This window comes from Carya illinoinensis, chromosome 15, assembly GCF_018687715.1.
Source record: "Carya illinoinensis cultivar Pawnee chromosome 15, C.illinoinensisPawnee_v1, whole genome shotgun sequence".
NCBI classification, from domain to species: domain Eukaryota; kingdom Viridiplantae; phylum Streptophyta; class Magnoliopsida; order Fagales; family Juglandaceae; genus Carya; species Carya illinoinensis.
In genome coordinates this window covers 1,956,961-1,980,589 of record NC_056766.1, presented here as the reverse complement: position 1 = coordinate 1,980,589, position 23,629 = coordinate 1,956,961, and the positions used below count along the sequence as shown (strand labels likewise).

Below are 23,629 nucleotides of genomic sequence, written 5' to 3'. Positions count from 1 at the left end.
GCTGTCTGACCATGGGCAGCCTTGGGGTGCAGTACCATCTGCTCGAGGTAAATGGACCCCGCGAGCTCCCTCTTAATAAAATTAGGGTAACCAAATTGTAGGAAATCCAGATCCACACTAGTCATTTAAGCCTGTCATTCATGGCTTCACTTTCCAGTGGGTAATGGCCCCAAAGCTTCACAGCATCTTACATTGATCACACATGGGTAAAGATAAACTAAATCTAATAAGATAAGGAGGGGAAAAAATAAGAATAATACATTAATTAGAATAAAACAATAGACAATGAAGTCACACAAAATGAAGTGAAACCAAGAGTGCCAAAATTAAAACCAGCAGCAATCTAATATAGACACAAAATTAACAGTCGGATTAACCACAGATAAAACTCCTTGCTTTGTGACTGTATTCCACACGGCTCAAAAAACCTGCGTTTTCTTTAGCCCGGGACTAAGTTGAGCAAAAGAAGGAAACAGACCAGGTTTGCTACCAGATCCATCATTAAATTTAAATTGAAGCTGAGCCCGCATAGGGTAAGAGCTGCACTACATGATTGCGCATGAACAATTTCTTTCATTACCGTTGTCAAATTCGTCATCTGATCCATCCACTTCACTGCAATTGGATCAGATTTTCATCTCAGCAAAAGAATTATAGATTAAGGGAATCAAGGGAATGAACCAGAATAAACAAAAACAGAGAAGAATATAATGGAAGATAGGGGAAAATCATTCTGCTCCCAGCATATGGCACATCCATCAGAACATGGACAAGCAAGCATAAAGGATGAAGAGCAAAGGATAATAGCATAATGCTAGCATTCCTTTCGAAGCATTTAGTATCAACTACTTCCCAAGTGCATTTTCCCAGACAATAATATTCAGACCTCCTAATTTAAATAGCTAAAAAATACTGAGTTTTGATCCATCCTGTTAACCAGCTCATTTATCATGTGGCTTCAAGTCGCAACCATCTAACATTTCAATCACATTATTTTTCTTCTACCCTGCTGCGTATCTTTCATAATTGTCTCAGATCTCTACAATTTTCTCCCTACTTCTTTGTCTATCAAAACTTATGTTTATGATCTTTTGGAAGTTTTTCCCATCTCCAAATCATTCTCGAATTTCCTTTATTTCCAATATTTCTACAACTCTTCCTCTTCTTCTTCCCATCTTGCATGAAAGATAAAAACTCAAATATGACAATAACTTTGGGTGGCTCTTGACAAATTGGGGGATTCGTGAAAAAAAGCTTTAATTTATAAGCTAAAAAACAGTGGCCTCTGCCTCCATATGTAGCAAATAGCACTCTAAACTGAGTCATAATTTTCAGAACAGAGGGAACCTGAACCGCACACATTCAAGTAACTCATCTCCCGGAGGGGTTGGTGGGGTGGGGTGGGGGAAAGGAACAAGATTTTTCACGTGGTGGCTAATATCAATAAAGATTTTGAGAAGCCAAGATCAATGACTTGCTCAGAGAACTAATGGTGACTGAGAACTCCTAGAAACAATTTATTAGCTTAACATCAATGACACAAATGTTAACGTACCTAGACTTCCTAACATGTTTAGGAGACATCCATGACCACAGACATCATTGGAGAGATAAAGGGAGACGGGAGGAACTCCAAAAAGTACTTAAAATGCAAATAATTGAGTATTAATCACATTTTTCTGAATAAGAAGTACAAGAATTTCCATACCTGGGCTCAAATTCCCTGATATCAACAAGCTCACTCCCACACGCATCCGTCCACTGCACTTTCCTCCTTTCAGTATGACCAGGGATATCACTACCATTTTCACCCAATGCTTCGCATTCACTAGCGTTCTCAACAGAAACAGGGGGTTTGTCTGATGATGGCTTCTTCAAGCTACTTCTAAGAGCTACCTTTCTTGCATTATTGTCATAATCTGTATCAGTGGCACAATCCTTGACATTGTCAGAAGTAAGAGGATCTGGCAATACATCTTGATGTTGGGCAGGGCCCACTTTAAGAGGCGAGGGGGTGTCAAGCCCTGGGGAAGCGCGACCAAAGCAGACGAAGGAAGCGCACCCACGGGAAAGCCAGTTCTTCGTGGAAGCCAGCTGGAGGTTAGGATCAGATTCTTGGTCCACCAACTGGTACTGATTCCAAGGCGAAACTCTCATGGGTTTATCTTCATTCTTCTGACCCAAGAGAAGGAGGGCCAGGCCCTTGCTATAACCAGAAGCTGAAGAAGAGAAGAAACCTCCACCTTCTACCGCCAATAACATCAGTTCTGCACATCGGGGCACCCAGGATAAATTTCTTTACAGCTTCCTCCCCTTAGAAGGATAAAATTAACCTGTTACGACTATCAAAAGTATCAGAACTGGCATGTTCTCAGGATACCAAACATAAATACTGTTCTCAAATTCTCTATTTTATTTTTTCTTGTGCAGATGTCCAGTTGAAACAGTTTTAAACTTTTTTAAGCATAGTCAATAGTGATAACAAGACAACTCATATGAATTGTGGCACATAAACAAATTCACATTATTCTAATAAATTAGATTTGTGCCAATCCAAAATTATTTATGAACGTTCTCACTGTAAAGTCAAGTACTCAGAAATCAGAAAGATTACGATAGACAGTCTCATCAAAAAAATATCAAGGGAAGCTGAGAAGTTTGAGATTTTGTATAAGAATTAGGGAAAATTACTAACATGCTTTTGCAAGTACCATTTTTCCGAAAATATCAACATTGAGAAAAAGGAAAAGGATAAAAAATGCAGAGAGAGAGAGAGAGATCACATAAGAGAGCAACCTAGAACCAAGCTAGTGATGGCAAAGGGGAAAGAAGGAAGCTAATAAAAAAGAAAAAAAGAAACGAACAAAATTGAGGCGACTATTAATATAAATTAACCATCAATTAGTTTTCAGAAAAAAAACCAACATTATTAATATTTTTCTCCTGGCCATCGTCAGGTTAATCATCATTACAAGCAAAATTACTACGTAAACCACCACATCACTTCTAAAAAGAATTTGCTATATCGATCCACAGTTAGGTAAAAAGGTTTCACACAAATCAACAGAAATTCAAAAAATCAAAAGTTGAAGGGGAGAAACCTCGCTATGCCATGGAGATATCGCACCATCAAATCCTTATTTTGTTAAGTTGCAGAAAACTGAAAAGTTAATGGTAATCATAAGTCACAAAATAATGGAAGACGTTGTAGATCTCCTAACTTCCGATCAATAAGAGCATAAAGGAATTAAATTTGATATCATACTTCGTTACCCACTCTCGGTGAAGTTTCAATATCTACGAAAAATTACTACTTTAATAAGCGTTCCAAGTATTATCTCTATATGAATCATTTTATAAATAAATAAAAAAAAAATGTAGAACTTGCCATATAATCTACTTAAAGTAGCAGTAATTTAACGAGGAAAATAAAAGAAGTTAAATAATATCACCGCTTCGATGAGTGCTCTGTTTGATTGAAAATAAAATGCAGGAAAGGAGATGAAATTCAAATACTGAATCTCAAATTTTTACGATCCAACTTATAAAATAACTGAAGTCGCCACTTCTCGGAGCTTGGTTCGACTAGTTAATTTCATTGTGCTGAATTTTCACGTTTTTTAAATTAAAAGAGACAGATAGAAAGAATAAATGCATCAGCAAAGCATAAGATTCAAAACTTTTTACTTAAATTCTCGAAAACTAATCTGAAAGTCAGATCAAACTAGAAGGAAAAACGAGTAATACCCCCAAAGAGATGTAAAATCAAAGCGAGCTCTCCGGCGAGTCTTCGCGCCGGCGGGAGGTCAAATCGGCGGCTGCGAAGTCTCCGATCGTTGGTTTGTACGAAAAAGTCGCCGAGGAATTGGGAGAGGGAAAAATTAAATGAAATAGAAAAGGAAAAAAAAAAAAGGATTTACGTGAACTTCTGGACAGAGTTATTTAAAAGGACGATAGGGATGGTGACTCCCACGGCGCATGATAGCGATGGGTCCCCTATCTAATTTTTTTGAACTATATGCTATTCTATTTTATTTTATATCCCAAAGTGAAAAATTAAATAATAATTGGAGTATCTTGCTTTTGTTTGATTGCTTATGTTTTTTTTAATCCGTTTTATTAATTTAATTATAAAGAGTTCAAAGCTATGATAATTAAGTAATTAATTAACGAATTATGCTACATATAGTTACTTTTACGTATTCTTTATACATTTTACTGATATGATTGGTCAAAATAATTATTTTATATTAAAAAATAATACAAGCAATTACATTAATAAAATATGTATAAAGTATATAAAAATAACTGCATATAAAATTTTTGATAAAGTAAAAGGAATAAAAGTATGAACAGTACTATTTCACTATTTTTTTTCTCAAATATTATATGATTATTTATATAAAACCAATATGTTTATTTCTTAAAAATTTTATTTTCTTCACTTTATCTTATTTTATTTTAAATCTAAATTTTATAAGTTTCTAGTGCATAGTTTATTTATTTATTTTTATATAAAACCTGACTTTTTACTTTTTAGATGAATTATTATATTCTCAAATCGGTATGTAGAACATATCATCTATATCACTTAAATCAGATTATGGCACGTAAATATTTTATTACATGTAATTTACACACCAACTTGATATTAGAATTTTTTTTTCAAGATATTATATACCCCAAGTGGTACTTCTATTAGGGTTTTAAAAAGAAATTAGGGGAATATCATGTCCATAAAAAGACTATATTAATTTATTTATTTATTCAAATTGTTGACATAAATGATTATTTATTTTTAAATTCGTGACACATTCTTGCTTTTTTTATGCCAAATATTAGTCAAAGAAATATTATTTTTTTTTTAAGTTTTTAGTATAGACCATAGAGCACTAAGAGGCTAGCGTGCTCATATTAATAATTGAGATCCATCATTTGATGGCCCTCAAAGTATGAAATCTTATGTCAAAATTGCACCAATCCATGATTTTTTATTTTTCAAGAACTTTGATTTTGTTGGAAATTAGTGTTTAGGTATATGATGAGTTATTATTATTAGAAAAATTTTTTATACAGTTATTTTTACATATATTTTATGTCTTCTATTAATGTGATTGGTTGTGTCATTTTTTTTAATTTAAAATAATTTTTTTAATCAATTATATCAGTAAAATATGTAATAAATATGTAAAAATAATTGTATGTGATAGAATTATTTATGAAATTAGTTTTTATTTTTATTTTTATTTTTATTTTTTGAAGGAATTTTTGGATAGGAAATATTAAAAAGTGCTCATGAAATAAAGTAATTTTCTTGGAAATGTCTTTGTGCTTTTTCCTAATAAAATAAGTTGGAGATAGACCAACTACCCATTCAAGTAATTATGTCCCTTTAAGGTGGGAACCACATTCTTGCAGACATTTTATTTAAGAGGTTTGGACCATGTTTTGCAGACACACAAAAAGTAAGAATGAAGAACCCAAAAACAGGGAAAAAGGTAAGTGAAAAGAAAGATCACTTATAAAACTTTTCCAAATTCCCTTATTTGAGAGACAGACATGTAATAAATATTACAGAGTATGCCTATTTTTTTTCTATTTTAAATTTTTATAATTTTGGACTAAATATTAGATTATTTTAAGAATATTCTATTATTATTAATTATTTTATTTTTTTTTATTTTTTTTATTATTTATAAAATATTTGACATCATCTCATTATCTAAATACAAAGTAAAAAAAATCTAAAAAATACAAGCGTGAAATTCAATAAATGATGTACATTGAACAAGAATTGAGTAATAAAAACTCCAACAAATGATGTTCAATGAACAAGAAATCAATAAATGCTAACATTTATGGCACAAAGACTGGCCTTTGATGGATGAGTGACGTTGGGGTATGATCTCAGAACTATGTAAATGCATGGATGATGGTTAGGTGGTGGGTTAAAAGAAGCTGCCTTCCTACGTTGGTAACTTCATTCAAATTTTGTTTGAGATTCAACCCTCCTTGATGCCCAGTCCCACCTACCAAAATTAGCAAATAACTTTATTCCCAAATAAGGGGACTCATCTTACTTGGGAATTGCAGTATTTATGAGGATACATGAGAGGAAAGCCTGTAATAAGAAATTATGTATACAGGAAGTTGGACAATTTCATGAATTTAGTTTCATGGTAGGTTCCATTTACCTATTGAGTTTTTTATAAATAGTAATAAGTTAAAAGAATAGAGTGAATTTTATAGAACTGACCTAAGATAAATTTAAATGTATTTAGATGTTAAGATAAATTTAGATGTCTTTATAAAAAATTAAAAAAAGTTCTCAGTCCCACTTGTAAAGAAATTTTAAATTGAGATAAATTTAATAATTTAATAATAAAATATTTTGATGTTAAACTTAATTTAAAATTAAATTAAATTAATTTCAGTTCATCCAACTTCTAAACATGATCTAAACATGTCATGTGATCCAGAAGCGCTCTTTCTTTGTGCAGTGAAAAGCAACCCATGATAAAAAATTAAAGTGGGAAAGTGTTGAAAATTTGGAGGTGGTGGTGACTATGAATGCACCTCAGTGCCCATGAATGTTTTATGTACTTTTAATGGAGTTAATTGTTTTGACTTTTCCAATAAAATGGAATCTGTCTCCGTGGCCTCGAGACGCGAACATATATAATTCCCAATGAAGTAATGATCTCTTTTTAGCAAAGCATATCAACCAAAAAACAGTGATTTGTTGCTTAATGTCCAACTGAATATATGCTCCCAAGGAAATCGAACGAAATTTCCAAACTTTTAAAACAAATAAAAATTAATTAAACATAAGAGAAATGCTTTATTGTTCCTTCCCTGCATCTACTGGAAAAAGGTAGCTGAAACAGTCTCTAGTAGTGAGTCACAGTCATGATCTTATTCTTGCACCCGTTAACTTCAGTCTATGTTAAAAGACAAACACAGTAGAGATTCTCAAACCCTGGGGGCCCCAAATTTTCTTACATTTTTTTTTTTGGTTTTTTTGTCAACTCCAATCTTATCAAGTCGTTTCAATTTAATCAAGACATGTGCTACAATCACAATATAGATATAATTGGATCCAAGGATGTAAATTTTGATTATTTTTAACATTTTAGGTCTACAGAAGCCTCTCAGTGATTTGCCATACAAAGCAGATTGGCAGAACAATAAACTTGAAAGAAAACACTTCAAGGTAAATAAAAACTCCTAAATCAGTTTAAAGAAATGAAAACAAGGAAGATTAAAAAAGGAAAAAAAAGACAAGCATAGGAGCCAATTTAGATATTCCAGATGTATTCAAACACAAGGGCATCTACAGACGATACAATAGACCCAAACTCACATAGAAGTAAAATAAATGGTTATGGTATCAGTTCCTTTCCTGTGCTTTCACTCATTAATGGAGATGTGTGAAGAAGCCTTGTAGTCACCTTGCTTCTTCCCAACTGCATGGCCAGAGACCGGTATGATGGTCAATTTTAGTAACTGGAGTCATTAGCAGGACTATCTGCATGCATATCCATGGCAGAATCGTTAGAACTGTTCCTGCTGGGGGAGTAACCTCCCCGAGTAATGTGATAGTGTTGAAGACTCTGGCGGAGAGGGCTTGATAAAGCATTTGAGAAGACTGAATTCTTGGATTGATGATCACAATGCTCAGAGCGACTTCCATGCCCAGCGCTTGTTAGGCCAGATGAGCCTGAAGATAACAGGAAACCTGAGTTCATGACATGCATTGTAGCTTGAGAATGCTGATGTTGCACGGGAGCTCTAGGGGACATTGATGGCTCCTCCCCGCAGTAGTCCACCTCATTCTGCTAAGAGACCAGAAGAGTTTCAATTTTTAAATAAAGTTAAACCAATATAAACAGCTAATACCAAATGTTTGAATTCTCAATGTAAGAAAAGAAAATCTGTGCCATGTATACAAAATACGTGTGTGCCCGTGTATTATAATGTCTATTTACAGATACAAATTCAACTATTTGCTGTGTATTGATTGAGGCGTCCAAAGAAATGCAATAACAAGGATGCTACCGACTTCAGATGTGATTTAAAAAAATGGGATCTCATTAACCATTTATTAACATGTACCCATTGGATCAAGGGCCGTACTACATTGTACAGGTTTCAGAATAAACAAAATATGAAGCACTACTTTAAATCCAAGCTATTACATTATAGGTACATTTTGTAGGCAGAAGAGGATCTTGAAATGGAGTAGGAATTCTTTTTTCTTTTTCTTTTTCTTTTTGATTTCGTTGTTGAATTGCACCTGATACTTAAGGACCATCTATAGGGTTATCTGGCATGTCTTAGCAAACAGATTACAGTAAAATGGTTGTCGTATGCAACCAAGTGAGAAGTACATACGCAATCATGAGGCATGGAAGCAATATACACAGGAGCAAACGACAGAATGTGAATAATATAAAATGGTGCAGATATTTACGGCTGTTTCTCAATGGCCTCTTAACTAACCAAGTTAAACTCTATATCGTATTATTTGAAATTGCATGACACAATTTTCAATGTCAATTCAGAGTTCATACCTGTTTAATACGTTATAAGAGTCTGCTTACAATCACAATAGAAGACCATAAACAACTCGAACAGGGTGAATGGTTAACAATACCTGAATGTAATTAAGAATATCAACTGTTGCAACCCTAGATCCTTCCTCTTGTTGTCTCCGGATCCATTGATAGAGTTTTTCCTGAAAAAAAAAAGTGACCAGGCTACATCAACAGAATGTCAAGGCCATTAAGGCAAGACTTAACTGAAACACAATATAAAATATTACTGCTAAAACCTTCAGAACATGTTGCCTACTGCTTGATACAAGAAGTTTTAAACTAGAAGGATTAAGTGCCAAACATCATTCAACCAAACAAGAGCCCAAAACCACAAAAATCCCTGATTATGTTCCAATGACTAATAGGAAAATTCTATCATGGGACTTCATGCAAACAAACATAACCTCCCAACTCTCTAATTATGTTCCAACAGCACAAAGCCACAAAAACCCTCCCAATTTTACCTGGAGTTTCACGAGCATTAAGGAAGAATATGCTTCAGTGATAAGTATTTAATACAAACCCCGGAAGGTAAAAGAGATTTTCCACTTTTAAGTTCAATGCCAACCAACTTAAGGATAACATCAAGAAAAAAAAACTTTGGCTACCTTATCATGGTTTCCTTAAGAAGGTAGATTAATTGTCTGCTTGGACATTTAAGCCACAACACAAACACAAAAAAGGTAAAGGCAGAAAAGAAGCACCAGTAAATTACAGGTGCTTTGCTAATGAGAGCCATACAAATTTCTGAGAAAAATACGACCATCAAGTAGATCAGTCCTGAAAAAAGGAAGGAAAGTGATTCCATGATTGCTACTTTGCCATGGATGATTACAGAGAAAACAACTACTGGAATCTTCATTACAAAATAGAAAAGAATAATAAAGTAGTACTCTGAAGTTACACCTTCTAAGCTTGGTTCAAAAAACAAAATAACAAACAGAGGAAGTGCGAAGAATTCAATCTCGATTTTCCTTTTCTATGATATGGAAAAACTAGATTTCAGTTTAAGAGTTCCTGCATACAACAACAGCACCTCACCATGCATCCCATTGCTCTATCCTTGAAAAGCAAAGATGCAAGTACGAGATATAGATGTAATGAGAATATATTGATATGGCGAACCTTATAAGTACAAGTGTGATAATGTTCATTCAGTTTCTATAAACTCTGAGTTCTAACTTATAAAATAAAACTCAAGCATCCCTGCTTTTGCAAGTAAAGAAAGCACTAGCACTGAAAAACGCACATCAAAAGGGTCATTACTCAAATTTCCAAATAAATTGAAGTCTAGATACCTAATGTTCAACACATTCAAATGTGTAGGCGTAACAATATTGACTTTATTGAGACTAGAAAGAGCATGAATCCCCAGTACAGATGATGTATACAGGAAATCCACCTAACTGAAAAAAGGAAAAGGAGTTGGGAAGTCTAGAGAAGTAAAATCAGACAAAAAAACTACAGAGTTTTGGGCCACTGCCCATTGAAAAAGAGTATCCCCAGTACAGACAATGTATACACAGTTTTGGGAAGTTTAGAGAAGTAGAATCAGACTAAAAGCTACACAGTTTTGGGCCACCAGGCACCACCCATTAAAAGAGTGTATTAAAGAAAGATGAGACTTATGACTAAAGCATCTTCAGTTCGTTGTTTCAATGCAAGGTCAAGATGTAATACCCTTCAATGAGAACTTCCAAAAAGACTAAAATAAACCTTAAATCAACTTCCACCATTGATCAACATCCTCCATTTTTACTTTAGGGAGTTTTTGCATTTCAATTTATCAGATTCAATGCCCAATTATTTGCTTCTTCAAATTCCAAGACATCTAGTTCTTTTATCATTTGTGCAAGTAACTTCCAAGTCATTTAGTTAGTACAGATGAGCAGGGATTTTCCACAACAGAAAAAATGTCAAGTATCATCATCATCGATACCCATATGATGCTCTTGATAGTTGATTAAATTTCAGCAGAAATGTTTCTTTCAGATTGTTCATATTCAATGAGTAATGTATATAGCCATTGATGATTTTTTGCAGCATGCCCGTGATATACATTCCATTATCTAAAATATCATATTTTGATAAAGCTTACTGCAAACTATACTAGATGAATCTTCACGGTACATATCATTGACGACACATACTAAGATCTGATTCAGTCATATTGTAACACCCCGTTCCCGTAGGATAGAGACGTTACTAACCAACATGATAAAATGCCCGGTAAAGAGACTCATTACTCTGAAATACCTCATTTATTGGAATAGACTTAAAAGAAAGGAAATAAATAGTCTTGAAAACTGAAACTGAATAAAGCAAAAGTGAGCTAGTCTTAAACAAAACTAGTTATTGAAAAGACATAAAGGAAACTTAATCCTTGTGTAAAAGACACTTATTCATCTCTAAGTCCATATACTAAATCTACTCCTGGCCATCCAGCTCTGCATCATCATAATCACCATCTGTGGCAATCAACATAGAAGAAAACAAAAAGACAAACAACAAAATGAGTCGAATACTCAGTAAATAATACATCATACCGTAAATACTATCTAACTTAGCATAAATTTGATTTTTAAAGCCTTATCATAACTTCCATATAACATTTATGGATTAACATGAACGGAAACATTCATAAGCATGGCAAACTTGAAACGTGAATGCATGAGTAACTTGTTTATCTTGAATTATACATATTTCATGGTGAACCACGCTTGAGTCCATGGCACCACATAACTTGTCATGTAGTGAAACACGCTTGAGTCCGTGTTTCACTTAACTTGCATAACATGAAGTGAAACACGCTTGAGTCCGTGTTTCACTTATCTTGCTTGACGTGGAGTGAAACACGCTTGAGTCCGTGTTTCACTTATCTTGCTTGACATGGAGTGAAACACGCTTGGGTCCGTGTTTCACTTATCTTTGCTTGACATGGAGTAAAACACGCTTGGGTCCGTGTTTCACTTATCTTTGCTTGACATGGAGTGAAACATGCTTGGGTCCATGTTCACTTAACTTGCATGACATGGAGTGAAACATGCTTGGGTCCATGTTCACTTAACTTGCATGACATGGAGTGAAACACGCTTGAGTCCGTGTTCCACTTAACTTGTGATAACCACGCTTGAGTCCGTGGTACCTTCTTAGCATAACTATGGTAAACACGCTTGGGTCCGTGTTACCTTAAAATGCTTATCTTTCTTAATGCATGATAATTTTCTTGGACTTCATAGACTTCTCTAGCATGGCATATTCTTGTACATGGCATGGCATAACATGATATATTCTTGTACATGGTATAGCATAGCATGACATGGCCTAACATGATTTAATCATTTTATGACATTTCATGGCATGCATGATCTCAAAACTACATGAATATGGCATGCATGATCTGGCTATTCATTACATGGCATGCTTGACTTAAGTTATTGCATGAACAATACATGGCATACATGGTCTAAGCACTACATGAATGAAGCATGCATGATTTGGCTATTTTAATTCATAGAATACCTATCTTAATTTATTATATGATAATATCATGGCTTCCATGTGATGTTAGTAACATTCAATCCATCAATCAACGATCCATAAAGGTTCAACATATATATAGGCTTACTTTCATGTAAATCATCATAATTCATAGAAGTTCATGAAAGCGATCTAACCTTGACTTGGCTTTTAGCGCAACGTAGATAACCATCAAAACCATAACATATTATCATACCCAATTATAATATTTACATTACACATACATTTATATGACCATATTATTTACCTCTTAGCGCTGCTTCCGAATACTCACGTCGTAGCTCGTGACCTATACGAGGCACTAGACGTTACTAATCTTTCTAGAAAACGTGTCGTAGCAATCTAATTATTTAAAATCTTACCATAGAGGTAATATAATGAATATTCAAATATAAAAAGATTACCTAAAATAATATTATTCCAAAGCTCATATGATAATCTTAATGATTTTATAAAACTTAGTTAAAGGTCAATTGAAATATTAGCTAAGATAACAAGCTGAAACAATATAAAAGAATTCTTTAAAATATGCTTAAAAGCCCTTCAATATATTGTATAAAAGAATGAGTCTGAGACTAATACATTTATTTAAGTGAAACTTTGGTCTGATTTAAGTTTCAGCCCAGCCCCAAGTACAGAAAACATTTAAGGTTACTAGAACAGTTTCTGTAAATACAACCAGCCCAATAAAAATAATCAGGCCCACAAGAAATCAACTCACTTATCAATTAAAACAAGTTTCTGAAATATACTAGAATCAAGCCCAATTTAAAACAAAAGTCCATATTAATGAAACATGTCTAATAAACCTCAAGCCCAGCCCACAAGGAAAAAAATAGCCCACGTATAAGATCAGGTTTAAAATATAAAGTCTGCCTAGTTACTAGAGGGTAAAGAGGTAACTTCACCAAAAGTTCCTTTATGAGGTAGTTTACGGAAAGGTTAGGTGCAGTGGGTTGAAGGGCATTTGTGTAATAACCAAAACTTGCATGTGCTTTTCAGTAAAGTAAAAGAAATAAGAGGATATGTACAAAGCAAATAATCATTTGCTGGAGAAAGCAGGCCAGCTATGGGATCTAAGGCTTGCTAAGGAAAGGTAACGTGTGACAAGAGAGAGAGAAAAAAGGTGACAGACTGCAGTGGCTTACCAGATAGTGGGGTGTTCAACGAAGTGGTTGACTGGCAGTGTCTGTGTAGATCTGAAGGTGCTCTGATGAGGTGGCTGGGTAACAGAAAAGAAGGGGCTGCACGAGTGCTATCCTTTTCTTTTCCCTCTTTGTCAACTAAAATTTCTGAAACATTATTCTGAGGGTCTGGTAAGATTTTATAAAGGTGAGGGAAAGGGTTTTACGTGGGTTTTCAGGAGATTAGCTAGAGTTTTCAGGGGATTAGCTAGATCTGATTTGGTTTTGATCTTAGAATCTTTTCAAAAACTTTTAAACCTATCCGATAATAACAAAGATTACAAGATAAAAGGAAACCACCTAAAAACTAATTAATCTGGTTCATTATCTGATTTAACAAAAAGATAATTATACGTATCTGAAAATAAATAAATAAGTAATTAATAAAAAGAATAAATATAATCAGAACATAACTAAATAATTCTAACTGAATTAACCTAAATTCTAGGTTCGTATGTTACAATCTCCCCTCCTTAAGAAGAATCTCGTCCTCGAGATTACGTACCTCAATCGAACAGGTATGGGTACTTGTTCTTCATGTCCTCCTCTAGTTCCCATGTAGCCTCTTTTTCCGTGTGGTTACTCCAAAGTACTTTGACCCTCGGAATGGTCTTCTTACGGAGGACTTGAGTCTTTTGTGCAAGGATCCCAACTGGGAACTCCTCGTAGGTGAGATCCTCACGAACTTGGAGGGGTTCGTATTCTAAAATATGTGTCGGATCTGGTATATACTCCCGAAGCATGGAGATGTGAAAAACATCGTGAATGGCAGACAACTGCGGTGGAAGAGCCAACCTATAAGCTGCAGCTCCAATCCTCTCCAGTACATCAAAGGGGCCTAAATATCTCGGACTCAACTTGCCCTTCTTTCCGAACCTCATGATTCCCTTCATCGGTGCAATTTTCAAGAATACTTTGCTTCCTACCTCAAAATGCAGCTCTCGACGCCTCTGATCTGCATACTTTTTCTGTCGTTCTTGTGCAATGGCGAGCCTTTTCCGAATGACAGCTATCTTTTCACACATATCTTGAATAATTTCCTGCCCAAGGATTCTACGCTCTCCAACCTCATCCCAATAAAGGGGTGACCGACACTTACGACCATAAAGAACCTCATATGGGGCCGCCTGAATGCTCTCTTGGTAACTGTTATTGTATGCAAACTCGATCAGGGGTAAGTATTTAATCCAACTGCCCTTGAAGTCCATCACGCAAGCTCTAAGCATATCCTCCAAAATTTGCACTGTCCTCTCTGACTGCCCATCTGTTTGCGGATGAAAGGCTGTGCTATAGGTCAATTCTGTCCCTAACTCTTTCTGTACACTTCTCCAGAACACTGAAGTGAAACGAGTATCCCTGTCTGATACAATCTTTGAAGGGATTCCATGCAACCTGACAATTTCGCGTACATACAACTCTGCTAATTTGTCTGTAGAATACGTCATCTGAACTGGAATGAAATGAGCTGACTTTGACAATCTGTCAATAATCACCCATGCCGCATCCTGACCCCCTGGTGCCTTAGGAAATCCTGAAACAAAATCCATACCAATTTCATCCCAGGTCCAAACTGGTATAGGGAGTGGTTGTAATAGCCCGGATGGCCTCTGATGCTCTGCTTTGACCTGTTGACAAGTTAAACACTGAGCCACATAATTAGCTATCTCACGTTTCATACCGCTCCACCAGAACTGTTGCTTCAAATCTCTATACATCTTAGTGCTACCAGGGTGAACTGTATAGAGTGAGCGGTGAGCCTCTTTCAAAATCACATCTCTAATCTCTTTAACATTCGGAACACAAATTCTTCCTTTAAACCTCAGAGTGCCATCCCCAGATATTGAAAATTCCAGCCTTTTGTCTTCTGGTACCTCTCCTTTGATCTTCACTAAGCCTGGATCACTATTTTGGGCAACTTTTATCCGATCTATTAATGATGATCCCAAAGTCAGACTGCTCAACCGAGCCTGTGTGTCCATAATCATCTCTATCCCTGCTCTCTCCATATCCAAAAGAATGTGCTTCTGAGAGGTGTACATAGAAGTGAGGGTACTAGAGGACGATTTCCGACTCAAGGCATCTGCCACTACATTAGCTTTACCCGGATGATAGTTGATGTTGCAATCATAATCCTTTAAAAGTTCTAACCATCTGCGCTGTCTCATATTCAAGTCTTTCTGAGTAAAGAAATACTTTAAACTCTTATGGTCGGTATAAATCTCGCATTTCTCCCCATAGAGATAGTGTCTCCATAACTTCAAGGCAAACACGACAGCTGCAAGCTCTAGGTCATGCGTCGGATAATTCTCTTCGTAACTCTTGAGTTGTCGAGAAGCGTAGGCAATAACTTTCCCATGCTGCATTAAGACACATCCCAAACCCTTAAGAGAAGCATCACTGTAAATGATAAATCCTGTATTGCCCGAGGGAACAGTGAGTACAGGAGCTGTGACTAGTCTCTTCTTCAGCTCCTGAAAGCTTCTTTCACAATCTTCAGTCCATATAAATTTCTCATTTTTCCTCGTCAGCTTAGTCATCGGGGCTGCGATACTGGAGAACCCCTCGACGAACCTCCTGTAATACCCTGCAAGACCTAAGAAGCTTCTGACTTCATTAACATTGGTTGGCGTGGCCCAGTTCACAACTGCTTCAATTTTCATCGGGTCTACTGAAATTCCTTCTTTTGACACGACATGCCCCAAAAAGGTAATCTCTTTCAACCAGAAATCACACTTCTTGAATTTTGCGAACAACTGTTGCTTCCTTAATATCTGTAACACAACCCTCAAATGTCCTTCATGATCTGCTGGGCTTTTAGAGTAGATTAGAATGTCATCAATAAACACAACAACAAACTGATCTACATACTCCCTGAACACTCTATTCATCATGTCCATGAAGGCTGCTGGGGCATTTGTCAAACCGAATGGCATAACTAAAAACTCATAGTGTCCGTAACGAGTTCTGAACGCCGTCTTGGAAACATCTTCTGACTTGATTTTGAGCTGGTGGTAGCCTGATCGTAGATCAATCTTGGAGAAAACTTGGGCCCCTTGTAACTGGTCAAACAAATCATCAATTCTTGGTAAGGGGTATTTGTTCTTCACTGTCACCCGATTCAATTCTCGATAATCAATGCAAAGTCTCATCGAACCGTCCTTCTTTTTCACAAAAAGAACCGGTGCGCCCCATGGTGACACACTAGGGCGGATGTAACCCTTCTCCAACAGCTCCTTCAACTGCTCCTTAAGCTCCTTCAACTCCACTGGAGCCATACGGTAAGGTGCCTTCGATATGGGTGCTGTCCCAGGTAGGAGATCAATTGAAAAGTCAACCTCCCGGTCTGGGGGCAACCCTGGAAGATCCTCTGGAAACACATCCGGAAATTCCTTGACAACAGGGATATCTTCAAGCTTGGGTCCCTCTACAGGTGGTGCTACAAGACTAGCCAGAAACCCAAAGCATCCCTGTCTTAGTAATCTGGTTGCTTGCAAAACTGAGATCAGTCGAGGTGGGGAGTTTCCTCTCCTTGCACAAAAGCTAAATTCCTCTTTGCCCGGGGTTTTGAAAACTACTTCCTTTTTAAAACAGTCTACACAGGCGTGATTTCGGGATAACCAATCCATTCCCAGAATTACATCAAACCCCATCATATCAAAAACTACCAAATCTGCTAGAAGGTGCCTCCCACTAATATCTATAGGGCAATTCTTAAGTATGGTGTCACATACTACGTGTTCACCGGTAGGTGTCGCAACAGATAGGGGACAGTCAAGCCTCTCAGGTACTTTCACATCCAAGCATGCATAAGCACTTGCTATAAACGAGTGCGTGGCACCCGGGTCAAACAAAACAGTAGCAAAACAAGAGAATAGTGGAAGGGTACCTGTAACCACGTCGTTAGATGCCTCAGCATCTCCTGGTGTAAGGGCAAAAACTCTGGCCGGTGCCGTAGCCCTCTGGCCACCCCCTACAGCTGGAGGTGACACAATCTTCCTTGGACAATCTCGAGCCATATGGTTTGGTTGCCCGCATCTGAAGCAAGCGTTCTGACCCACTAAGCAATTTCCTTGATGCCTTTTCCCACAAATCTTGCAGACCGGGTTAGTTGGAATAGTCTGAAGTGACTGTGGCCGGTGGCTGGGAGCAGGCTTCTTGTTCTTATTGGGCTCGGGAAGTGGTTGTTGGCGTTTCCTTTGATTGAAGATCTCTGCATTCGCCCTCATGTCTTCTTCAACTAAAGTGGCCCGTGTAACTAAGTCGGTGAAGTTACGGATCCTCAGGGGTATCAGACGACTTCGGATCCTCGGATGCAAGCCTCGCTCAAACTTTTCACACTTCTTTTCCTCATCAGGAATCAGATAACTTGCAAACCTCGATAATGCCACGAAAGTGGCGGCATAGCGTTCCACCGTCATGGTTCCCTGAGCTATGTCAATAAACTGCCTAGCTCTTGCCTCCCGGAGTGCAGGAGAAAAGAATCGGTCCAAAAAGGCCTTTTTGAAGCGGTCCCAAGTGATGGGTACCCCTTCACCAAGTTCAAGCTGCAATAGCTCCCGGGTCGAGGTCCACCACTCATCTGCCTCATCAGCCAGCACATAAGTGGCATACTCTACCTTCTGTTCGTCAGTACAGAACAGAGCTCTGAAAATCTTTTCCATTCTTTTTATCCAACTCTCTGCATCAAGTGCTTCTGCTTTGCCGTCAAAAGTCGGAGGGTGCTGTTGCGTAAACTGGTTTAGGGTGCAACCGACCCTGGGATTCCTCACTCCTAAACCCTGATCATCAGCAAGGTACCGAAGAAGTCTGGTAGCAGCAGCAGCCAATACCTCAGGCTCATTCGGTGGTGGTTCTGTGGAGCCTTCAGGGTGCTCATTACGTCTAGTAACTGGTGCCATTCTAAAACATCGTTCATGCAATGAGTATAACTAATACAATCAATCAACAATGAAGCACTCAATCAAGCAAAGCAATAATTAAAACATAATCATAAAGATCCTCGTGGACCTCGAGCTGGCCAGGAGTTGTCCTAGGTAATTTCTATCCTAACTTATTTATTTATTTTTTATAAAAACAAAAGGAGTCTACAGAATCTCTCGACCTGGGCTCTGATACCAATTGTAACACCCCGTTCCCGTAGGATAGAGACGTTACTAACCAACATGATAAAATGCCCGGTAAAGAGACTCATTACTCTGAAATACCTCATTTATTGGAATAGACTTAAAAGAAAGGAAATAAATAGTCTTGAAAACTGAAACTGAATAAAGCAAAAGTGAGCTAGTCTTAAACAAAACTAGTTATTGAAAAGACATAAAGGAAACTTAATCCTTGTGTAAAAGACACTTATTCATCTCTAAGTCCATATACTAAATCTACTCCTGGCCATCCAGCTCTGCATCATCATAATCACCATCTGTGGCAATCAACATAGAAGAAAACAAAAAGACAAACAACAAAATGAGTCGAATACTCAGTAAATAATACATCATACCGTAAATACTATCTAACTTAGCATAAATTTGATTTTTAAAGCCTTATCATAACTTCCATATAACATTTATGGATTAACATGAACGGAAACATTCATAAGCATGGCAAACTTGAAACGTGAATGCATGAGTAACTTGTTTATCTTGAATTATACATATTTCATGGTGAACCACGCTTGAGTCCATGGCACCACATAACTTGTCATGTAGTGAAACACGCTTGAGTCCGTGTTTCACTTAACTTGCATAACATGAAGTGAAACACGCTTGAGTCCGTGTTTCACTTATCTTGCTTGACGTGGAGTGAAACACGCTTGAGTCCGTGTTTCACTTATCTTGCTTGACATGGAGTGAAACACGCTTGGGTCCGTGTTTCACTTATCTTTGCTTGACATGGAGTAAAACACGCTTGGGTCCGTGTTTCACTTATCTTTGCTTGACATGGAGTGAAACATGCTTGGGTCCATGTTCACTTAACTTGCATGACATGGAGTGAAACATGCTTGGGTCCATGTTCACTTAACTTGCATGACATGGAGTGAAACACGCTTGAGTCCGTGTTCCACTTAACTTGTGATAACCACGCTTGAGTCCGTGGTACCTTCTTAGCATAACTATGGTAAACACGCTTGGGTCCGTGTTACCTTAAAATGCTTATCTTTCTTAATGCATGATAATTTTCTTGGACTTCATAGACTTCTCTAGCATGGCATATTCTTGTACATGGCATGGCATAACATGATATATTCTTGTACATGGTATAGCATAGCATGACATGGCCTAACATGATTTAATCATTTTATGACATTTCATGGCATGCATGATCTCAAAACTACATGAATATGGCATGCATGATCTGGCTATTCATTACATGGCATGCTTGACTTAAGTTATTGCATGAACAATACATGGCATACATGGTCTAAGCACTACATGAATGAAGCATGCATGATTTGGCTATTTTAATTCATAGAATACCTATCTTAATTTATTATATGATAATATCATGGCTTCCATGTGATGTTAGTAACATTCAATCCATCAATCAACGATCCATAAAGGTTCAACATATATATAGGCTTACTTTCATGTAAATCATCATAATTCATAGAAGTTCATGAAAGCGATCTAACCTTGACTTGGCTTTTAGCGCAACGTAGATAACCATCAAAACCATAACATATTATCATACCCAATTATAATATTTACATTACACATACATTTATATGACCATATTATTTACCTCTTAGCGCTGCTTCCGAATACTCACGTCGTAGCTCGTGACCTATACGAGGCACTAGACGTTACTAATCTTTCTAGAAAACGTGTCGTAGCAATCTAATTATTTAAAATCTTACCATAGAGGTAATATAATGAATATTCAAATATAAAAAGATTACCTAAAATAATATTATTCCAAAGCTCATATGATAATCTTAATGATTTTATAAAACTTAGTTAAAGGTCAATTGAAATATTAGCTAAGATAACAAGCTGAAACAATATAAAAGAATTCTTTAAAATATGCTTAAAAGCCCTTCAATATATTGTATAAAAGAATGAGTCTGAGACTAATACATTTATTTAAGTGAAACTTTGGTCTGATTTAAGTTTCAGCCCAGCCCCAAGTACAGAAAACATTTAAGGTTACTAGAACAGTTTCTGTAAATACAACCAGCCCAATAAAAATAATCAGGCCCACAAGAAATCAACTCACTTATCAATTAAAACAAGTTTCTGAAATATACTAGAATCAAGCCCAATTTAAAACAAAAGTCCATATTAATGAAACATGTCTAATAAACCTCAAGCCCAGCCCACAAGGAAAAAAATAGCCCACGTATAAGATCAGGTTTAAAATATAAAGTCTGCCTAGTTACTAGAGGGTAAAGAGGTAACTTCACCAAAAGTTCCTTTATGAGGTAGTTTACGGAAAGGTTAGGTGCAGTGGGTTGAAGGGCATTTGTGTAATAACCAAAACTTGCATGTGCTTTTCAGTAAAGTAAAAGAAATAAGAGGATATGTACAAAGCAAATAATCATTTGCTGGAGAAAGCAGGCCAGCTATGGGATCTAAGGCTTGCTAAGGAAAGGTAACGTGTGACAAGAGAGAGAGAAAAAAGGTGACAGACTGCAGTGGCTTACCAGATAGTGGGGTGTTCAACGAAGTGGTTGACTGGCAGTGTCTGTGTAGATCTGAAGGTGCTCTGATGAGGTGGCTGGGTAACAGAAAAGAAGGGGCTGCACGAGTGCTATCCTTTTCTTTTCCCTCTTTGTCAACTAAAATTTCTGAAACATTATTCTGAGGGTCTGGTAAGATTTTATAAAGGTGAGGGAAAGGGTTTTACGTGGGTTTTCAGGAGATTAGCTAGAGTTTTCAGGGGATTAGCTAGATCTGATTTGGTTTTGATCTTAGAATCTTTTCAAAAACTTTTAAACCTATCCGATAATAACAAAGATTACAAGATAAAAGGAAACCACCTAAAAACTAATTAATCTGGTTCATTATCTGATTTAACAAAAAGATAATTATACGTATCTGAAAATAAATAAATAAGTAATTAATAAAAAGAATAAATATAATCAGAACATAACTAAATAATTCTAACTGAATTAACCTAAATTCTAGGTTCGTATGTTACACATATATAAAAGACTCTCCCTTCAATTGTATTTGTGTAAACTAGATATAGTTGTTCAAAATTATGAATTTTAAAGGATACACGATAGGTCTAGGGTTCTATTCTCACGGACACATAATATGCACAGACAAGAATACACATACACTGCCGCCTTTCTCCTTTAAATTGCTGATGTCCCTTGTGCATCTAGCCGCAGTGCCACATTGCTAGCTAGACCTTGGAAAAACTTGAAACTACTTTCCCAGTTCTAAATTTAGTATTTAGATATCACCTGATATTTTCTTACAATTGAGCGTATTTCAGTTCTAATCAATACTTGCACTATAATCTAAAGGTGCTCACTTCAAATATAGGAAATTTCAAACAAGGCCCATATAGTGGGCTATAAAAAAAAAAAAAATTAAAAAAAAAATACTGTGCACACTCTTGTGATTAACACTATATGCTTGTCCAGATTTTGACACAATTGGCTATTTATTCATCCCTAACTACTATTCTAACACCTCAAGTACCCCCCTACGTCAATGAAAAGGTAGTATTCTTAGAAAATTGAATCTTTTCTTATCCCAACACCCTCTCAACGGTTCTCGCAAGTGAAGTACAACTCACCTAACGAAAATAAAAAAACTTACCAAAAAAAATAAAAATGGCAATAATATAGATACAATATATCCCATCGATTAATGCAATAAAAATTAACAATCAAAGTATAAACGAGACAATCCAAAAAAAAAAAGGAAACAAATAACAATATATACATATATAAACATTTCTAGTCCAGCAAGCATAGAAAAACCACAAACATAGAAATCAGAATAATACGTGAAAACGAAAAGAGAGATGAGTGATACGTACAAGGCCGTGGCGTTCACCGGCTTGAAAGGAGAACTTGTTGTGATTCATGGACTGGGTGTAGAGCTGAGAGAGGGAGTTGGCCGCGCTGCAAAACGACGCGTACATGGTCCGATCCACCTCGTCCAGGGTCGTCGCTACGGACTTCCTCTTCTTCCCCATCGCTCGGTAGACAATTTTGATTCGGCGATCGAACGTAGCGACGATATGGAAGGATTTTGTTATGGGATCAGGAGAGAGATAGAAAACCAATGTGAAAGGGTGAAAGGGCCGAAGGGAGGGGTTTTGTACCACTACGAGTGGGAGAGCAAAAGCAAGTTGCAGAGCAACGTAGGGACACATGGTAAATATCGTGGAAATACGTCCCACGTGACTCTTGCTCTCACACAATCCTATGTAATCTATCATAAGATACTAATTTATTAAAAATAAATATTTACACAAGCAATATTAATGTCACGATATTAATGAGTTTATGGCTTTTTTTTTAAAAAATGTTTAAGAGAATTTTAAAAAAATTATACTTATCGATAGTTTTTCTCAAAATTCATTCTCGATAGATATAGCAATGTCTGTTCTGAAACTCTCTAATTCTTTTATATAGAAATCTCTGAATAGGATTAAGGCAACATAATCTTGAATCAGTCCAAATGAACGATCGGATGAAGATTCAATCAGGAAAACTTAATACCGATTGCGGGCTAATCAATGCCAAAAAATCAACCCAATCAGCTCGAGTTTGATGAGATTGATTATTGCATAACAAGAGTTCAAGTCCATCTTGATCACCACCTGATGATCATCAATGTGTTGAGGCAGCAACATCAAGTGAAGTCAAACAATTAGTAGTCATAATTGTTGTAACCTAGGATATGATTAATGTGTAAAGAGTATAGTGTTTATTGCAATGACGTGTGTGAGAAATCGACTAAATTAACCACCTTACAACGTTGTATTATAGCTTAGGTTATGTATGAAATCAACTCACAAATCTTATGACCAAATACATGATCCTTATCATAACAATCAAGTCAAGATAAGTAGGGATAATGCATTCATCAAAACAAGTAGGAATCACATTCAATTCACAAGTCCACCACGTGTATTGACCAAGACGAAGCCCATGCATTTCTCCAAGATATTTGAAACCCAATCAAATTAATGGACTTATAATTGTTATTCTACATTATATGAATATTGCTACAAATTACAGTCACAAAAAGATGTTATAAAAATAAATTTATAAATTGATGTACCTTCATGTGATATATTAGATTTATTTTTCAATAAAAGTAACTTTACAATATAACATATCACGTCAAA

The 23,629-nt window shown here is 36.3% G+C and overlaps 2 protein-coding genes across 7 annotated transcripts; both read right to left on the bottom strand.

The window, feature by feature from the left end:
* Positions 1-239: 239 nt before the first annotated feature.
* Positions 240-3,924, bottom strand: LOC122297457. 6 transcript variants are annotated; one of them, XM_043107514.1, is made up of 4 exons: positions 3,748-3,924; positions 3,102-3,160; positions 1,709-2,267; positions 240-615 (listed from the first exon to the last, which is right to left on the bottom strand). In XM_043107514.1, exons 3-4 carry the CDS (start codon positions 2,260-2,262, stop codon positions 546-548), a joined length of 624 nt encoding a protein of 207 aa, XP_042963448.1. In that variant the 5' UTR covers positions 2,263-2,267; positions 3,102-3,160; positions 3,748-3,924; the 3' UTR covers positions 240-545. The 6 variants fall into 6 exon arrangements, with proteins under 6 accessions (XP_042963448.1, XP_042963447.1, XP_042963445.1 ...); XM_043107513.1 differs by having other exon boundaries at positions 1,709-2,342; positions 3,748-3,923; XM_043107511.1 differs by having other exon boundaries at positions 1,709-2,333; positions 3,748-3,923.
* Positions 3,925-7,499: 3,575 nt separating this feature from the next.
* LOC122296045 lies at positions 7,500-9,650 on the bottom strand. Its single transcript, XM_043105432.1, has 3 exons — positions 9,639-9,650; positions 8,657-8,737; positions 7,500-7,835 (listed from the first exon to the last, which is right to left on the bottom strand). The coding sequence occupies exons 1-3, from the start codon at positions 9,648-9,650 to the stop codon at positions 7,500-7,502; spliced, it is 429 nt and encodes a 142-aa protein (XP_042961366.1).
* Positions 9,651-23,629: the final 13,979 nt, after the last annotated feature.

Excerpts from the sequence above, each read along its gene's own strand:
- LOC122297457 (XM_043107514.1), bottom strand. The coding sequence starts at position 2,262 with ATGTTATTGGCGGTAGAAGGTGGAGGTTTCTTCTCTTCTTCAGCTTCT. Across the intron at positions 616-1,708 it reads ATCAGGGAATTTGAGCCCAG|TGAAGTGGATGGATCAGATG; the intron begins GTATGGAAATTC and ends ATCCAATTGCAG.
- LOC122296045 (XM_043105432.1), bottom strand. Across the intron at positions 7,836-8,656 it reads ATATTCTTAATTACATTCAG|AATGAGGTGGACTACTGCGG; the intron begins GTATTGTTAACC and ends GTCTCTTAGCAG.